The sequence below is a fragment of the Orycteropus afer genome, unplaced genomic scaffold (genome assembly GCF_000298275.1).
Source record: "Orycteropus afer afer isolate SDZICR_OR568_19922 unplaced genomic scaffold, OryAfe1.0 scaffold00096, whole genome shotgun sequence".
In the NCBI taxonomy this organism is placed as follows: Eukaryota; Metazoa; Chordata; class Mammalia; order Tubulidentata; family Orycteropodidae; genus Orycteropus; species Orycteropus afer.
The window spans coordinates 8,473,859-8,492,606 of record NW_006921683.1 but is presented as its reverse complement, the minus strand read 5'-3'; the positions used below and the strand labels follow the sequence as shown (position 1 = coordinate 8,492,606).

General features: G+C 36.8%; 1 protein-coding gene across 1 annotated transcript in view; it reads left to right on the top strand.

The window, feature by feature from the left end:
- Nucleotides 1–18,748, top strand: part of RGS7 (regulator of G protein signaling 7) — a 566,544-nt gene that overhangs the window by 276,750 nt on the left and 271,046 nt on the right. Inside the window, exons 3-4 of the mRNA XM_042781200.1 lie at nucleotides 6,038–6,144; nucleotides 8,794–8,845. Coding sequence (XP_042637134.1) covers nucleotides 6,038–6,144; nucleotides 8,794–8,845 — 159 coding nt within the window. The remainder of the gene's footprint in view (nucleotides 1–6,037; nucleotides 6,145–8,793; nucleotides 8,846–18,748) is intronic.

The following is an 18,748-nucleotide window of genomic DNA, read 5'->3' as shown; positions in this document are numbered from 1 at the left end:
TTTGGTCATTTTGTAAGAAGGGACCATTCCCTGGAGAAGGATGTCATGCTTGGTAGGGTGGAGGGTTGACGAAAGAGGGGGAGGCCTTCAATGAGTTGGATTGACACGGTGGCTGTGATGATGGGCTCAAGTATAGCAGGATCATGGAGCTGGCGTGGGATCAGTGGTGTTTCATTCTGCTGTGCATGGGGTCGCTATGAGTCGCAAAGGACTCAACAGCACCTAACAACAACAACAATAACAAATGCAAATGACCCTTGATTTTTCTATAGAGAGATAATGTGATGTGTTTTTGTTGTTGTTTGTTTTTTTAAAATCATGAAAATCCTGGTATTTACTTCCAGAAGGAGATTAAGTAGAAACTCCTGGTGTTGAGAAAATAGACTTACCTCAGTAATACTTAAGTATACTAATTGTTCATTTTTATTTGGACTTCCTGGAGAATAAAATGGTTTAGGTGTGTGGTTTTTCCACATGATGGTATTATCCTTTCAGTTGTCAATCCCAAAAGAAAGGATAATATTTTGAAGTATTTCTAAAATGATTGCTTCCCTGCCCTCTTAAGTACAGAATAACAAGTTTAACAAAACCTTTATGGCTCACACTCGTGGTGAATGGCTAGTATTTTGCTATTTACTAGCTTACTTCTACTTTTTACTTTTTCTCTTTCCAAGATTCCATATCATCATATTTTTCTATTTTGAGTGGACTTTCTTCTAATAGATGTCTGCCCATATACCACTCATATTTGCTACATCAAGAATACTTTATGCTGATAAATAAAATAATCATATTTGTTAATATATGCACATGAAATAAAAGTACATAAGTATGACAGTAATAAAAAATACAGGATTTAGGGAGTTGAATTTTTTATCATTATTTTTCTAGTTCAGAGAGATTTTTCTATCGCTTCAAAATTATGGTCTGTATCTGGGAGAGGCTAAGGCCACTAGTGGTTGAGGCCCTGAATACAGAAAATATTATTGACTTTTAAAACACATTGCAAATATAGAGCACTTTACTCTGAAGAACTCAGCCCTCTTTTATGACATGATTTTCTTCTAATAACTATTTGAAAAAATGTGGTCAAAGAAAATTATGTCATGTAGAATCTCCTTTGCTTTTAAAGGTTGCTGATAATTCTATTGCTTGAAGGATTAGTTTGCAATAATGCTATGAATACCTGAGGTTTAGCAAATCTCCAGGAGGTTTACATGGTAGTAGTTGTTAGGAGATGGAGTTTTTATTTCTCAATTTCTTTATGGCTTGAATATCCAAATGAAAAATAAACTAGAATTTTATGGTAGGTTTGTTGTTGAATTTTATTTAGCTGTGTGTGTGAAGCAAACAACACATGTGCAAGAAGATTCCTTAGTGATTGTTTTGCCAAGCTGTGTAATGCACCAAGCCATCTGGTGTGCCATTATTGGGAAGGCAATCTTGATAGATTTCTCATTAAACTCTCCCAACATTTCATTCCAAGGCCGACCACGGTCTGTCCTCCAAGTTCTTATTAGACTAAGACTGTGCCAAGGTATGGAAGCAGTGGGATGTTGGGTAATGTGGCTGCATATTTATCACTAACAATAAACAATCCAACACATAAAACACTACCGCAACCCCACTCAAAAGTCTCTTAGTGGCATTTATGCCATTAATATCACTCTCATCTTTTCTTATAACAAAATGGCTACAACAAAGCTTATGAAGGTATTTTGAAAAGATAATATGAACTCCTACATTATCTTGAAAAACTGAACAAGCCGCTCATCATTACAAAAAAAAAATTGTTTGGTATTTTTTCTGAACTATGTTTTTCATATTCTTGGTGTGTCATTTATTTCTAATTTTTTTGAATAAGAAATTTGAGTTACTTATTCATTCAGCAAATATTGATTCAGTAACTATTTTTCATATTGCCTAGTTAGCACCAAAATTACCATCTTAGTGAGGCAGGAAATCACCCAACTTCCTGGAACCAGTAAATTCTCTGGATGTCCTGTGATGGAGCACACAACTTCTGTAATCTCAGTCTCTCCTGTTTGATGAAGAGTCTCAAAATCATTTTATAAACATTAATTATAACTTCAAAAACATAAAACCAAATCTGATGCCATGGAGTTGATTACACTCATGGCAATCCCATGTTTCACATAAACTACTCCATAGGGTTTTCTTGACTGTAATCTTTGTGGAAGATTCTCAAGCTTTTCTTCACCAGCACCACTGTGTGAGTTCAAACTGCTGACCTTTAGGTTTATAGTCAAGCTCATTATACCACCCAGAGCCCTAGTTAGAAGTCCAGTACTTCTAAATATGAAGCAAAATGTTTTGATTTGACTTGAACATCTGAAGTATATATATCATGTAGAAACTATATTTTGAACTTATCAATACCCACAAAAATGTATTTCTGCTGAATTCAAGGCATGCTGAAAATTGTCAAAACAAATTTTCCTTAATCATAAAACTGTAGAGCATGTGTATCTTTTTGAAAGGATGGTAAAATGAATGGTAGAATCAAGTTAAAAAAACAAAAATGGGTATTGTACCTCAATAAAAGAGGACTAAAAATCACTAGATAATTCAGTAGTTGTCATTCTTATCAGCAACATTTATTAAGGTCTAATTATGGCCTAAATGAAGAAAAATCTGCAGATATAGACTTTGCCCCCTAGAAATGTATGATCTGTGGTAGAGTTAGTGAGATGATAGCATTCCTAAACACATAAACACATTCATTTCTGGCTTTCTTTTCTTTAGTCTCCCTATATTTCCCTAATCCTCATCACCACTTTAAAGCCCAACTGGTTATTTCATTTGTTTGTTTGATCCTAATGCACTCCTTTCAATGTGTATAGTTCAAAAGTTCTTCACTCTTTACTTTTCTAGGCACCTCTGTTTTCCCTTCTGTGTCTGTACCTTGCAAACCTAGTCATATGCTGTTCACTCAGTTTCTTTCTCCGGAAAGCAGTGTTAATACTATTTCCCCAGACTACAGACTGCTGAGAATAAAAGAAATAAAGATGGCTATAATGGTGTATGGGCCACTTGACTTCATAATCCAATACTTGTTGTAATATCTGCTCTGACCAATGCTTCCTGACAGGTTCTATTTGTTTATTGTTATTGGTTAGTTATCAAGTGCTCTTAGTGCTCTTATTTTGCTCAGACTTTGTTGTTTTCAGTCACCCTCTAGACCTAACTCATAGAAACCTTATGTTTAACAGAACAAAACCTTTTGCGGACCTGAACCATCTTCATGAATGTCAGTATGTTTTGTTGTGGCTGTTCTGTAATCCACCTCATTGAAGGTTTCCTCATTTTCATTGGCCTTTTACCTTACCATGATGTCCTTTTCTAGCAATTGGTCTTTCCTGATGACATGACCAAAGTAAGTAAAAGTCTCACCATCCTCGCTTCTAAGGAACATTCTGGTTTTATTTTTTCAAGATTGTTTTGTTTGTTCTTTTAACAGTTCATAATATGTACAATATTCTTTGTCAACACCATAGTTCCAATTCATCAATTCTTCTTCTGTCTTATTGTCCAGCTTTCACATGCATATGACACAATTGAAAAGATCATGGCTTGGGTTATGTACTCAGCATAATTGAAGACAAGGACTCCATGAGAGTAGGAAAAAAAAAAAATCATTCCACATGTAGATAATAAAGGCAGTATAAACCCAAAACCCACTGCCATCTAGTTAATTCTAATTCATAGAGACCTTAAAGGACAGAGTAGAACTGCTCCACAGGGTTTGCAAGGCTATAAAGTTTTGCAGAACAGACTGCCACATCTTTCTCCTGCTGAGCAGCTGGTGTGTTTAAACCAGTGAGCTTTTGGCTAGCAGTCGAATGCTTTAACCACTGTGCCACAAGAGCTCACTGAAGGCAGTATAGCTACCATCTATTAACTATATACTATGCACTAGGGTTATGCCAACTTCTTCATAAGCATTCTTATTTAACTCTCATTCCAACCCTGCAAGGTGGGTTTACTACCTTAACTTAATAAATGGAGGTTGTTGTTGTTATTATGTGCCGTCAAGTCGGACCCGACTCATAGTGACCCCCCCTTGGGTTTCCGAGGCAGTATCACTACGGAAATAGATTGCCCCATCTTCCTTCCGAGGGGTGGCAGAGGCACAGATAATTTAAGTAACAATAGGTAGTGGGTGTCTCCAAATTTTTTGTTCTTCCCACAACCCACACTAACCAAAACCAAAGCCAAACTCACTGATGTCAAGTCGGATCTGACTCATAGCTACCCCTCCTTGGGTTTCTGAGGCGGTATCACTTTAGAAGTAGATTGCCCCACCTTCCTTCCGAGGAGTGGCTGGTGGGTTTGAACCGCCAGCCTTCTGTTAGCAGTCAAATGCCTTAGGCACTATACACCACCAGAGGGCCTCCCACTAGCTTCTGAATTTTCACAAGAATCACAGAATAGAGGGGTATGTAGTTATGAGTTCCACATGCTTTGAGAGGACCTTGATCTTGAACTAAATGGATGTTCTCATCTTTAAGTTAGTAAATATTATGTTCTTTCATCATGGCAGTAATAACTCTATTGACCAAATTTTATTAACCTTTTTATTTTAAGAGGTTACTGGCTACTATAGAAAGAGTATGAGTATTATAGTATTACATTTCAACTATTTCCTAGAATATGGGAAAATACCATTTTTTAAATGCCAAATATGTCTCTTCATAATCATTATACAATAATAGAAGTTAACGTACTCTGGACAATCAATCATGGGAATATAGACTCCTCAAGTAGGGATAGATAGCTGTCGTTGGGTCACTCCAAGTCATAGCAACCACCTTTACAGAAAAATGAAACACTGCCTGGTCCTGCATCAACCTCACAATAACCACATGTTCAAGTTTATCATTGTGGCCATTGTGGAAATCCGTATCACCAAGGGTCTCCCTCACCCTTGCTGTCCCTGTTCTTCACCAAACTTGATCCTGACTAGTGGCATGTACAAAGCAAGCAAGTTGGGCAGTTTTCCATTATGATCCATAAGGTTTTCATGGGCTAATTTTCAGAAAGAAGTAGATTGCCAGGCCTTTCTTCCTAGTTTCTCTTAGACTGGAAGCTCTGCTGAAACCTGAGGTGAGCCTGCTAATAGTTGAATACTGGTGGCATAGTTTCCAGCATCACAGCAATACACAAACCAACACTATACGACACACTACTGGATAGGTTGTGACCTTACTACCGTTATGTGGTAGGCTCACTTAGTGCAGCATAAATGGTTCTAGATACATCACCATTCTCTGCCAACATCTTATAATATTGATCTGTTTCATTACTAAAATCACTAGTAATGTTAACACTCACTGCCATTGAGTTGATTCTGACTCATAGCAACCCTATGAGGAAGAGTAGAACTGCCCCATAGAGTTTCCAAGCCTGTAAATCTTTATAAAAGCAAACTGCTTCATCTTTCTCCCATGGCTCATGGGTTTGAACTGCTGACGTTTTGCTGAATGCTTTAACTACTACACCACCTGAGCTCCTTACTAGTAATATTAGACATCCATAACATAGGCCAGGGTCAGTGAAGGTAAAAATGCTTTAAAATTTTAAAGTGTTATAGAGATGTCAAATAGAATCATTAGCAGAAGAAAATTTAATATATAATAAAACATATGCCATCTATAAAACAGGGGGACTGGATTCTGTGATTTCAAAAATAACCTTCCAGTTTCAGTGTCCATAACTCTATTTTCTCATGGCTGGTCATCATGGGGTGAGGGCAGGCTGTGTGTTTACTGCACACTCATTCACTCATCCCCCAGGAGCCACAATCTTCTTAGTACTTTGGATAAAAGAGCTGAAAGAAAAAGTAGAATGCAAGGTTTTCAAGATGCCAAGAATACAAATACAAGTATGTGTTCAAAGGGAAGAGAAAAGAATGTTATACTCCTGTAAGTCAACAATAAAAAGATAAATTAATAATTAAATCTTTTTTGTAAATCTTTTTTGTTTTTTTTTTTTTTTTTTTTGTCTTCACAAACAGTGGAGGCACTCCATTTGGGAACATTAATGGCTGCCCATGGCTACTTCTTTCCAATCTCAGATCATGTCCTCACACTAAAGGATGATGGCACCTTTTATCGGTTTCAAGTAAGTTCAAGGAAAATGTTCTTTAATAATAAAACAGAGCCAGCATTTTGTTTGTTGGTTAATTGTTTTTTTTTTAGAATTTCGAATGTGATAGCATTTTACTTGGACTTAGGCTAGTTAGAAACTAATTAATATTAAATTTAAGACAGAGAAAGAAATAAATCCAAAAAAAAAAAAAAAAAGATGAAATGTGCTTAGTTAAGGTTATTTGTGGAAAGCTAAATTGTGTGACAATTAAAGTTGTATTTTAAATAAAAATCTTAAAGGAAATTTGGAAAGTGACCTAATGGATTTAGGAAGATGGAAGAGTCTGCATGTATAAATTGCATGTAGCTGTCTGGGAGAAAGTTGAATGATGTAACTGAATTTATTCTATTCTGGTCCCTGCCTATGATCCAGAACCATCATCTGTCCAAATAAACTCTCAGCAGGATGCTTCAGGCTCCAAGGTGAAAGCTAATTATGCAGACCCTTTGCATGTTAGTACCTGAGACCCTTCTACAAACCTGTGAAGACTAACAGGCATACTGCTTTGTATGTACATATTCACTTGAGACAGAAGACAACTTAGAAAATTTGCAAAATGACAAAATTCATTCCAGATCATTTTCAAATGAGACAGATGCAAGTATTCTGTCAGTAAATGATCATAGATTCTCATTTCAGTCATTGTGAATTCAGTTAAAACTTCACAATGATTTATGCCAAGTGTATTCTACATTTCATTGGACTTTATTATTCATTAATAACTGATTAATGGATTGTATTTATAAAATTAAAGCACCTATAATGTCAGAATTCAAACTCTATGTAATGGAGGTATTTTTTAGAAAATTTTCCTCGTTGTCCAACTTCCAGATATTGGAATATTTTTTTCTCACCTATTCTGAGTACTGTCTCAAATGCTCTGTATCTAATAGTGAGTCCCTGATATTGGAAATGGTTAACACACCTGACTACTAACCAAGAAGTTGGAGGTTTGAATCCACCCAGAGGTGCATCAGAAGAAAGACCTGGTGTTCTGAAAACTCATCTACTGAAACCCTAAGAAGCACAGTTCTACTCTGACATGCATAATGGAGTCACTACCAGTTGGAGTCAACTTGATGGCAACTATATGTGTATTTGACTGAAGAGTAATTTCGATGCCTAAGAACTTGCTTAGCAAAACTGAGAACAAAGACGGGATATACTTAAGAAAATTTGTTCTCAAAGATTTTTTGTTCTTCTAAAAGTCTCCCTTCACTTCCATACTAATCTCCTGTGACTCCCAGTGACCCCTTGTCAGTCAGAACCCTGTGCTTCACAGTGGTTTCAGTGGCTGATGTTTTGGAAGTAGGTCATTAGACCTTTCTTCCCAGGTACCTCTGAGTGGACTCAAACCACTAATATTTTGGTTGGCAGCTTAGCACTTTAACCACTGTGCCACTAGGGATCCTTCCAGTTGTTTAGAACCTTTATACCCCAAGGCAAGTAAGTAATCATAGGAAGTTTTACACCGAATACTTAAGATACAAAATCATCTTCTGAAATGATGATACTGAATTAAATATTGAAACAAATTGGTTAATAAAAAAAGATTTTAAATAGTGGAGTTTTATTCTTTGTTCAGTTAAAGTCAAAGCAGTGGTAGTTTAAAACAGCTTATTATTAAATTGGACTTACTTGTGGTCCTAAGGTTAACATTTTAATAAATAAGAATTATAGTTATTATTAAATATGTTGTTCGTATGTGACCAAGATTACCACAAATATGCTCATGGCACACAGATAGTTAATATAATTGACCAATAAATGTAATTAATCCCATAGCACTGATATCTGCAGTCACTGTTCCATTGAGTCTTGGAGTCATCACTGTTCTGAGGAATAAGACTTCATAGAGTCAACAGATGTTTATACTTTGCTCATAGTCCAGAGCCAAGCATGTCCAACAAGCAAGGTTAGAAAAGAGCTTTTAGAAAAACTGAACTGCTGATGATAATAATAGGAACTTTCTTGGTTAGACATATTCTTTGTAGTTTGGTCAATCAGTTTTTACAGGTTCAGAATTTTGCTATTTGTTAAAATCAATCAACTAAGGCATTATTAGTTTTTAAAACATGAATCTGGTTTGTGCACTTTTAAAGTTTAGAGTAACATCTTTATGAAGTAATGTTTTTAAAAGAAAAGGAGAAAAATCTTCTCATCTAGTTGGATAATGTTGAGAGCTGCTTCGTATAATTAGCAGAGCTAGACAAATGACTTCCAAATCTCTGGAAAAGATTTTGATGGTTGAAGTTTTGGATCTCCTGGGGGCTGCGTTGAGATACATGATGCAGCAAAGCAAATTGTTACATTTAAACATATTTTACCTAAGATTTACAGTCTTTGTGTATCAACACTTTGTTTGAATAATAGAATCAGACCTTTTACCTTTGTATTGATTGATATAAAATTGCAGCAAAAGTGTAACAATTTCTTGGCAAAGCAGATATGGAAAAAAAAAAAAAAAAAGCTTTACATTGTTTCTCTATATACTGGTTCTGAATTAAAAACATAAATTATTAGCCACTCTTCTGGATAATTTATGAAGATAAAAATAAAGAATAAATCAGAAATTCTCCTAGCTATTTGTCTAACATGACTTTCACTTCTTTGGTTCCACAGACGCCCTATTTTTGGCCATCAAATTGTTGGGAGCCGGAAAATACAGACTATGGTCAGTGCAATATATCATCATTTTATTACTGAAAAGTGGTATATCTGGATGAAAATGCACTTGTTCTTTACTGCTTTATTTGTCACTGACAAAGTTTTGCTCATACTGAATTTATAAATGATCTTGTTTGGTCTTTCCCAAAACAAGTGACAGCTTTTTCAGTGATATTGTGCCCTAACAATCAGAGAAAAATGCTGGTAAATTTAAAAAGCTATAAGCAAGTTAAAAATAGCATCATGGTGCACTAGAAAGAGTAACAAAGGCTCAGAGAGCCAAATCCTAGTTCACCTCTCCCACTTGGCTGTGTGATTGTTGGTTGGTTCTTTGGCTTCTCGAGGCTCCACTTTTCTTACTACTATATGAGACGTCCTATGATTGCAGAAGGTGGTGATTATGCTGAAGGTGGACAGGCCAAGTTGCAAGGAAGAGAAAAAGTATAATGTGAAATTTAAAGCTAATGAATCACTTTCAGTGAACTCAGAATGAACTCAGTTCAACAGTTATGATTTCAGTTAAGCCCTTCAAGAGAAAATAAGCCCCTAGTAAATACTGGTCTTCTTAAATCTTCCCAGTGACTATAGTTTTCAGAGATAACCATGGCGTAGTTTTTCAATATAATTTCTATGAATATTTATTGAGATTGTTTTTCTGCACAAGTGCTTCAATAGGTGCTAATGATAACAAAATGACTTTGACCTACTATAGACCTTTGGGTAGCTTATTAGGCTAGATTAGGAAACAAACCTCTATAGAAGCAGTTACTGTGGAATTTCAAGTAAATATAACAGAGGTATGTGCAAAATTATACGGATGTTTAGAGAATAAGAGATTAACTTTATTGTAGGATTCCAGAATGATTTCACAAATGAACTGATAGTACTTGAATTGGATTTTAAATGGTGTAGGGTGACTTTTCAAAAGACAAGCTTCGGAAGACATTTTAGGCAGAGGGACAAACATCTGCAAAGGCAATGAGCAGCATCACAGCTTTCTTTAGTATTGATCCTAGAGGAACATCTTAGTTAGAAATTGATATGTGTAGAGCCTATTTGTCATATTTGTCATTTCAGGAATACTTGAATTTAGCAATTCATCCAAGAGTGGTTAGTTGCTTGTCAAAAGAGACAAACATGGAAAAAGAAAATCTAAAAACAAAAATGCTGGTAAACTAATTGTGTGTGTGTGTGTGTGTGTGTGTGTGTGAAACATTGAGATGATTCTTACTTATAGTGATCAAAATCAACCGCATTACCATGGAGTTGATTCCAACTCATGGTGACCCCATGTATTACAGAGCAGAAATGTTCCATAAAGTTTCTTGGCTGTAATCTTTACAGAAGCAGATTGCCAAGCCTTTCTTCTGCAATGCTGTTAGGTGGGTTTGAACCATCAACCTTTAAGGTTAGTAGATAAGTGCAAACTACTAATGTCCCCCAAGGACCAAACTAATAGAGAAGAGATAAATCCTTTTTAATACTGGGAATGCTAATTTCTGCATCCAGGGCACACAAAGAAGTTAGAACCAAGCAACTGCTGATTGGTGAATCTGAGAATGTTCTAGACCATTTTATCCATGCTGAGGTGGTGCCTGATGTTCATATCACTAAAGACTATGCGATCCTAGTAGAGGGAGCATGTGTATAGCTGAGAGGAAGCTTGTGGCAAAAGACTCAGGTGTTGGAAGCTGACAGACTTGAACAAAAATATTGTCACAACACATACCAATTGTGTGACTTTGGCCAAGGCATGTGTCATCTCTTAGCCTCACTTTGCTCACTTTTTAAGCAGGAATAACAATATTGATTTTCTAATGTTGTTGCAAGAATTCAAATTAATATGTCTAAAGAAATTGGTATTGAGCCTCTTGCATACTCAATAAAGAGAAATTATTGTTTCTGTGCTTATCATTGTTGATAGATGAACTACCTCTGTGCCTGTAAAAAACTAAACTCTTATTCTCAAAAATTCTTCCTATCCATATTTTGTGCTTTCCATGAAAATATTAAAATTACAATTACAACTCATGAAGACAGGATCCTATTCTGTCCTTGCATGACTTACCTCATTCTCATCACTCAGCTTCTGGACCCAGTGGTTTCTGTTATATTTTAAATTTTTATAGTTTGTTCACTGTGGTTAATTGGACTATCAATTTTATTTAAAAAAAAAATTTCTCTAAAATATTATTAACCTGGATTACTGGGTTTTGAGCATTTTCTTAAACTTTGGCCATGAGGCAAGTACCCTATTACGTCACTTTAATTATAATGATACTGATAGCACATTTGGTTCTTGGTGTCATCTTATAAAGGAACCCTGTTGGCATAGTGGTTAAAGTGCTTGGATGCTAACCAAAAGGACAACAGTTTGAACCCACCAGCTGTTCCATGGGAGCAAAGATGTGTCAGTCTGCTTTTGTAAGGATTTACATCTTTAGAAACTCTCTGGGAAGTTCCTGTGAGTCATACTCTACTTGATAGCAGTGGATGTGGTTTTTGGTTTGGTTTGGGGCCATTGCTAAAAAAGTACATGTGTCAAGATTATGACCACCAGAGTCTGAAAACTGGATAAATGAAGGTAATTGGAAGGATATAGGAATATTTAGCTAGAAAATAGTGCTGAAATGCTGTCATGTATGTGCAAGGGAGATAGACATGTCTGGAATCCATCAGAGACATGCCAAAACCAACACATGAAAGTAGCAAAAAGACAGATGTGTCGCAAACAGAAAGACTTTCTAACAATGAAAATTATCTGGAAACTTTTTTTGTAGGATGATGATTCTTGCCTCAGTAAATATTCCACTAAAGGCGTGTCTTTTCCCCAGGAAGTTATTAGAGATTTTCAAGCCTTCAGGAGAGATTATCCTTTGTGACTTCTAAGGAACCAGACAACACTAAGTTCTATTCATCAAAGCCTCACTAAAGTAATTTTAAAAGAGATCTAGATAATATTCAGTTTTTATACATGGTAGTAAGAGAACAGCAAAATGAAAGTGTTCTAGTTGATCAGTAATGGCAAATGTGTGCCAATATAAATTAGTTATATTTTTGTTAGTTTCCATAGAGTTGGCCCTGACTCAGAGTTACCACATGCATGATCAAACATGATTTGCAGGATTTTTACTGGCTGATTTTCAAAAGTAGATCCCGAAGCCTTTCTTTGTAGTCCGTCTTCATCTAGAAGTTCCAGTGAATTCTTATTCTAGAAACTCCTCCACTGGCAGACAAAGGGTAGCTATGCATGAGGTACATTGGCTAGGAATCAAACCAGGTCTCCTGCGTGGAAGGTAAGAATTCTAATTCTAACACTAAATCACCATTGTCCCCTAAAAAAGGATACAAGCCTTGAAATAAATAGTATTTTTGTTGTGGTGGTGATTTTAGTTTAAGTTTCGTTTTGTTTTATTTCTTATTGTGTTTTAAGTGAAGGTTTACAGAGCAAATTCATTTTCCATACAGCAGTTCATACACATTTTGTTTCATAGTATTGACTTCAATTCCTCACAATGTAACAGCTCTCTTTCCACTTCCTTCCTGTAGTTACCTCTTCCCTGTGTCCTTCCTTCCTATGCATTCTTGCTTCCTGAGCTATCCCCTGTGCAAATACTGCCATGCTGTTCTCCCGCATTACTCTAAGGAGTGTATCTATCTGATGTGCATGTTCATCCTATATGCCTGTCTATTGTTTGACCATAAGCCTCAGGAATAAATTCAATTACAGACCTGAAGTATAACTAGGGGCCGTAATCTCAGGGGTCTCATCAGACACTCAGACCAGTACACCTGGTCTTTTTTTATGATTGTGAGTTTTGTTCCACTTGTTCTCCCGCTCTATTCAGGATCTCCTGTATTGATCCCTTTCTGAGTGGTTAACAGTGGTAGCCGGGCACCATCTAGTTCTTCTGGTCTCATGGTCATATAGGTTTAGGTTCACATGGTCTGCTAGTCCCTTGGACTGATTTTTTCTATGTGTCTTTGGTTTTCTTCATTCTTCCTTGCTTAGGATGAGAAGAGACCATTATTCCATCTAGAGGGCTGCTTGCAAGCTTTTAAGACCCCAGTGGCTACTCACCAAAGCGGGTTGTAGAACGATGTTTTTGTGTAGTATATTATGCCAGTTGAGCTTGATGTTCCTTGTGACCATGGTTCTAAGCCCAGAGGTCTAACTACTCACTCCCTCAGGGTTGTTGGCTGTGGCCAAGACGTTATCATAACTTTGCCCATTGTTAGCTCTATTATATATTTGGACATTCTTACAGCACATATAATTATGAATGTAGAAATATCATGTGCCAACCTTATATATGGTCATATGTATATTCCTTTTTGCCTAGACATTCCTGATCATTCAGCCTGTCTGCCCATGTATTTACATGTATATTACTGTGTGTTATCACTGATAATGCAGTATTATATATGTAAAAGGGTTTAAAAGGATTTGTCTTTGTTGTCTGTACCTCTTGTGTAACCTGTATTTTCCTCTTCCTCAGTGCCACCATGTTGGTCACTCACTTTTGGTACATTGCCCTTCCCTTCACCCAAATCAGTACTTGTTTCTGCCTATCTAGCAGTGTTCCCTCCTTTCCCCTCCATTCATGGTAACCAACAAAGAAAGTTTCCTTCCATATATAAAACTTTCCTTGACTGTTTACAATAGTGAACTAATACAATATTTGCCCTTCTATGATTGACTTGAAATAAATAGTAATTTTTTCTTAATGGAAAGACTTTTCATTGGGCTGCTAATGTTGGTAGAGGGCTTTCTATATTGAAAGTTTTGTGTTTTGAGGAGGGAAGATGAGGAATTTATGGTCAAATATATCAGATACCTAATGAGCCAGTTCAAAATAACTATGTAATAAACTCATAAGCAAAACAAAATTAATAGCATGTGTAGCTTCAAAACTGTGTCTTAAATCTTGACTAGCTGACAAAATAACAGTACATTTATCCTTGTGCACAGATACACTAATAATTCTGTGATAATATAATATTAGCATTGAAAACTGAGACTTCATGTGGCTAAGGAAAATGGAAGAATTTTAGTTTTTTAAAAGCAGATTGTTTATTTCTTGTACTAAAATATTGCAATGCTTTCTAATATGTCCATCTCATTAACTGAAATTTTTGTGGTGAGTGTCTCAGCTTGATTCTCGTTGGCATTTAATTTTCACAGTTGCTTATTTGCCAAGAGCTTTAATAGAACTTCTGTTGCTTTTTAATAGTGCTCTATTGAACTTCCCAAGCCTTTGTCATTTACCTTTTTTTTTTTTTTTTAACTTTTTTTATTGTGGTAAGTATATATCTAATGAAGGAGTTGCAATTTCAGCAGTTTTCACATATACAGTTCAGTGATATAAATTGTATTTATCATGTTGTTCAATAGTCACCTTTATCTGTTTCCATATCTGTCCTTTGTCCTTTACAGAAGCTCAGTGTCCCCTAAGCAGTGAGTCCCCTGTTTCCCCTCTTCTTTCCTCTCACTCCTGGTAACGACTGATGAACTTTGGTCTCTGTAATTACTATTGTAGATATTTCATGAAAATGGGATTATACATTTGTCCTTTTGTATCTGACTTCACTCAGCATCATTTTTTTTCAAATTTCAACTATGTCCCAGCATGTATCAGGACTTCATTTCTCTTTATGGCAAAGTAATACTCCAATGTATGTATATACCACATTTTATCCATTCATCTACTGATAGGTGTTTAGGCTGTTTCCACCTTTTGGTTATTATGAATAGTGCTGCAGTAAACACGTGTGTAGAAGTATCTATATTCCTGCTTTCAGTTCTTTCAAATATATACTTAGGATTGGGATTGCTGCATCATATGGTAATTCTGTATTAATTTTCTGAGGAAACAATAACTGTCTCCATGGTGTCTGTATCATTTTACATTTCCACCAGCAATCAAGGAGCAATTTCTCCACTTCCTCACCAACACCTGTTCTTTTCATGAATCATCCCTGCTATGTATGTCTTTTTAAAGGCAGGTGTGTTAGTGGCTCCTAAAACCATACTCTAGGGAGCCGAATTTTACAAGGGAAGTGAGAGTGAACAAAGAATGATGCAGCGTGTAGTTTTTGTTTGCTTGGTTTTATTTCTTTTCTTTTTTTTTTTTTCAGTTTTTGTTCATGACATAGTAAACATCTGAGAGTAATGGGAAAGTTACAGTTGGGTGTTTCTCCTCCCTATCTTTTCCCTTCCTTCTGGGCTTTAGCAAGTGTCTGAAATCTAGCCATCAGTGCCATGGAAAACATCTCCTTTTTAGTTTGTATTTTCCTCTTGATTTCCCTGTAGCTTTGGAGCTGCCCTGGAACAGAATGGGAGAAAACCTGGCTCTCTGACTTGGCAGATCAAGATCAAAGGTCATAGACATGAAATAAGAGTGTATTTGCAAAAATCAGGATCCATGGAGACATAAGCCTTTCGTGTTTTTTTAACTTTTTATATCTTCTACTCTAAACTTGTGAAGAATGTAATTGCCAAGTTAATGTCCCAACATTTGTTCCCCAGAGCAATCATGATCCATGGGTGTTTCAAAATTGAGGTGCCCTGGGCCTAAGACATTTGACTGCTAGCAAACAGGCTGGTGGTTCCAAATCTACCAGCCACTACTTGGAAATAAGAATGGACAGTCTGCTTCCCTAGAGATACTGCCTTGGAAACTTATGTAGGGGTTGCTGTGAGTTGAAATTGACTTGACAGCAGTGAGTTTGGTTTTGGTTTTTGGAACTAGATCAAAGATTGATCCAAGCAGAAAAGGGAAATCACATTGCATCTTACAAGGACTGTCTCATCATCATTCAAAATATAAATGATCTAGGGACAATTAAAATGTTAAAACACTAAATAAAAGAATTTTTAAATCTCCTTTGATTGAGCCAAATGGCTGGAGTCTAATCTTATAATTTTTGAAAATGATGGATTCTTATATACCTCTCAATAAAAAGAAAAGGCGTGTTTCTTTCACTTATTTTTGGTTGCTGTTTTATAAAGCATAGTATTGGTATTGTACTTTATTTTGTAAAACTAGTTTTCACAAATATAAACAAAAACCTATGTCCTTTAAAAGCCAAACAAAGAACATTTACCTGAAGTAAAAGCTCCCTACTTATCTAAAACTATTCATTAAAATGAGCTACAGCATTTATGGTGTCTTAACAATGCAAACTCTAGCACAAATCATTCTCCCTTATAGAACTTCCCAAGCCTTTGTTACTTAAAAACACAAAACATTCTAGTAGAAAGAAGTACATTATGAAAAGGTTTGGCTTTTATCTGATTTATGTAAAAATTAAAACACTTGATTTACTCTCTTTCCCCAATATTTACATGTAGCCATATACATATAAAACTATTCCTCACCTATGAACTATCTAGTTATCTGACATTTCAAGTTTATGACAACTGAAAAACTCTCAGCTGGGCCCCGGGCACCCTCCAAGGTCCATCCTGAATGATACACTGGAGGCCTTGGTCACAACTGGGCCACACAAGGGACTGCATCTGACAAGCTGTAGCGTGCCTTCTCCCATTGGTCCATGACGTCTCAGTGTGGCCACAGAGGGTATAGGATGATGGTGGGATGATACAAAGTTGCAGGTGCGCAGGGGCAGGCTAGGTGAGAGTTCAAAAGTGCCAGGGAAGTTGGGGAGGGGAGGAAGAAGGGGCTCTGCAGGACTGACAGGCCAGGGTGGATGGAGGACGAGTAAGGTCCTCGTCTAGTGCGGTAAATGGAGGTGGAAGGTAGAGGGTGATTGGGATCCCCACCCAGGTTTGGAGACAGAAGGTGGCAGTCAGAGGACAAGTGGGGTCTCTGCCGAAGACTGGGGGCAGGAGGCAGTGGGAGGCAATAGGTGTCAGGAGGTGGACAACACCTTACCACCACCAACCGCCACAGGCTCCACAGTGGTGGGGAAGGAGGGCCTGCTGGGCCATGTGCATCCCCAGCCATGCTGAGAACACCTGATGGGCAGTGAGCTACTAGGGAGAGACACCAGAGCTAAAGACAATGTGTGACCCCTGACTCTCCCATGATGCTGATTTTACATAATAACCTGGTCTTTGGAACTTCACCATGTTAATAACCTAACCACGTGAGAAGTATATTTCTACTTACAGCTATCTACCTATCTATCTGTTTATCTACATATATAGATATAAATGGGAGCTCTGGTAGCCTAGTGCCTAAGGCACTTGACTGCTAACCAGAAGGCTGGTGGTTCAAACCAACCAGCCACTCCTTGGAAGGAAGATTGGGCAATCTACTTCTGTAGTGATACTGCCTTGGAAACCCAAGGAGGGGTCGCTGTGAGTCGGGTCCAACTCGACAGCACATAACAACAACAACAACAAAGATATAAATATTTTGAAAAATTTTTCACTTGTTGCCTCTGATAGCTTGGGCCCCAGATGGGGCCGCAGCCAGGCCCATAGCACCCCAAACAAAATGTATGTATGTGTGTATATATGTATGTGTATATGAATATTATTTATGTATATAAAGTCTGTATATTGAAGTTATCCCTATATCCAGTACACATGTGGTTGTATAGATGGAAAATATTCTTAAAAAATTATGTCTATAAAATAAAATTAAGACAATATTAATAGTTTTAAAACTGCATTCCTGGTTCATAATCTCTAGAAACAATGTCTGTTGTACTGAAAAATAATATCACAAATGTACTGAGCCACAAGCTTGGAAGTGCTTTGTTACTTATCTCTCCATGAAGTGAAATAAACCTGCTGAAAAGATCATACTTAACGACCCAGGCTCCTGATTTCTGGATTGGGTCCCTCCTTACATTTTTCTCTATGAGTGTGCAGGCTTGGATTCTCTTCTTGTGTCACCTCGCACCAAAGATATGCACAAAGAGAAAATACATAATAGTCTGTAGTAATGTATATTCAACTCGTTAAAAAATAAATAAGTAAAAAAGAACGAATAGTTGTCATCTAGTCAGTTCGGACTCATTGAGACCCTATGTGTGTCAGAGTAGAATTGTGCTCTGTATAGTTTTCAATGACTGATTCTTGAAATAGATTGCCAGGCTTTTCTTCCTAGGTGCCTCTAGGTGGATTTAAACCTCCAACCTTTCAGTTAGTAGTTGAGCACATTAACTATTTGGACCATAAAGGGAGTTAGTCAATTCTAAAATGGTAAATTAATGTCTGTGTATTATTATTTCATGTCTTTCTAATATTATTTATTCATATATTAAGCAGGAAATAATAGATATATTTCATTAATTGAGCTATGGTACACTTATGTGTATTTATAATATGTATGTTCATGTGTGTGTTGGAAACAAAGATGATTGCCTTTGGTAGAAATTTCAGATTTGAAAGTAACATGCATCTCAAGAGGGAACTAGTTCTAATACCTTTGCAAGTCACTAGAATGGAGTTCTGAAACCTGGTTGTGTCTCCTTATATTGTCTCTCAAAGTGTGGCCTGATCAACTGGGATGATCTTAAAATGCAGACTCCTGAGCCCCTTTCCTGAACAATTGAATCTGCAACTCCAGCCCAAGAATTAGCATCATCAATAAGCTCTTCCAGATGCACATTAAAGTTTGAAAGCCAGTTACAGTGATTGTTTATATATATATGTGTGTGTGTGGGTGTGTGGGTGTGTAATATAATATATATATATATAAAATCTGATTTAATTTCTAATAGTATATAAAGATATACTGTTGTTGTTGTTGTTGTTATGTGCCGTCGAGTCAGACCCGACTCATAGCGACCCCTCCCTGGGTTTCCGAGGCAGTATCACTACAGATACAGTCAGCCCCAGGGACAACTCAGGGACACCCAAAGCAGCAGGCCAGAAGAGCAGGAGAAAGGGGATTAAAAGCCAGGAAGCCAGACAGAGGAACAGTCAGCCACA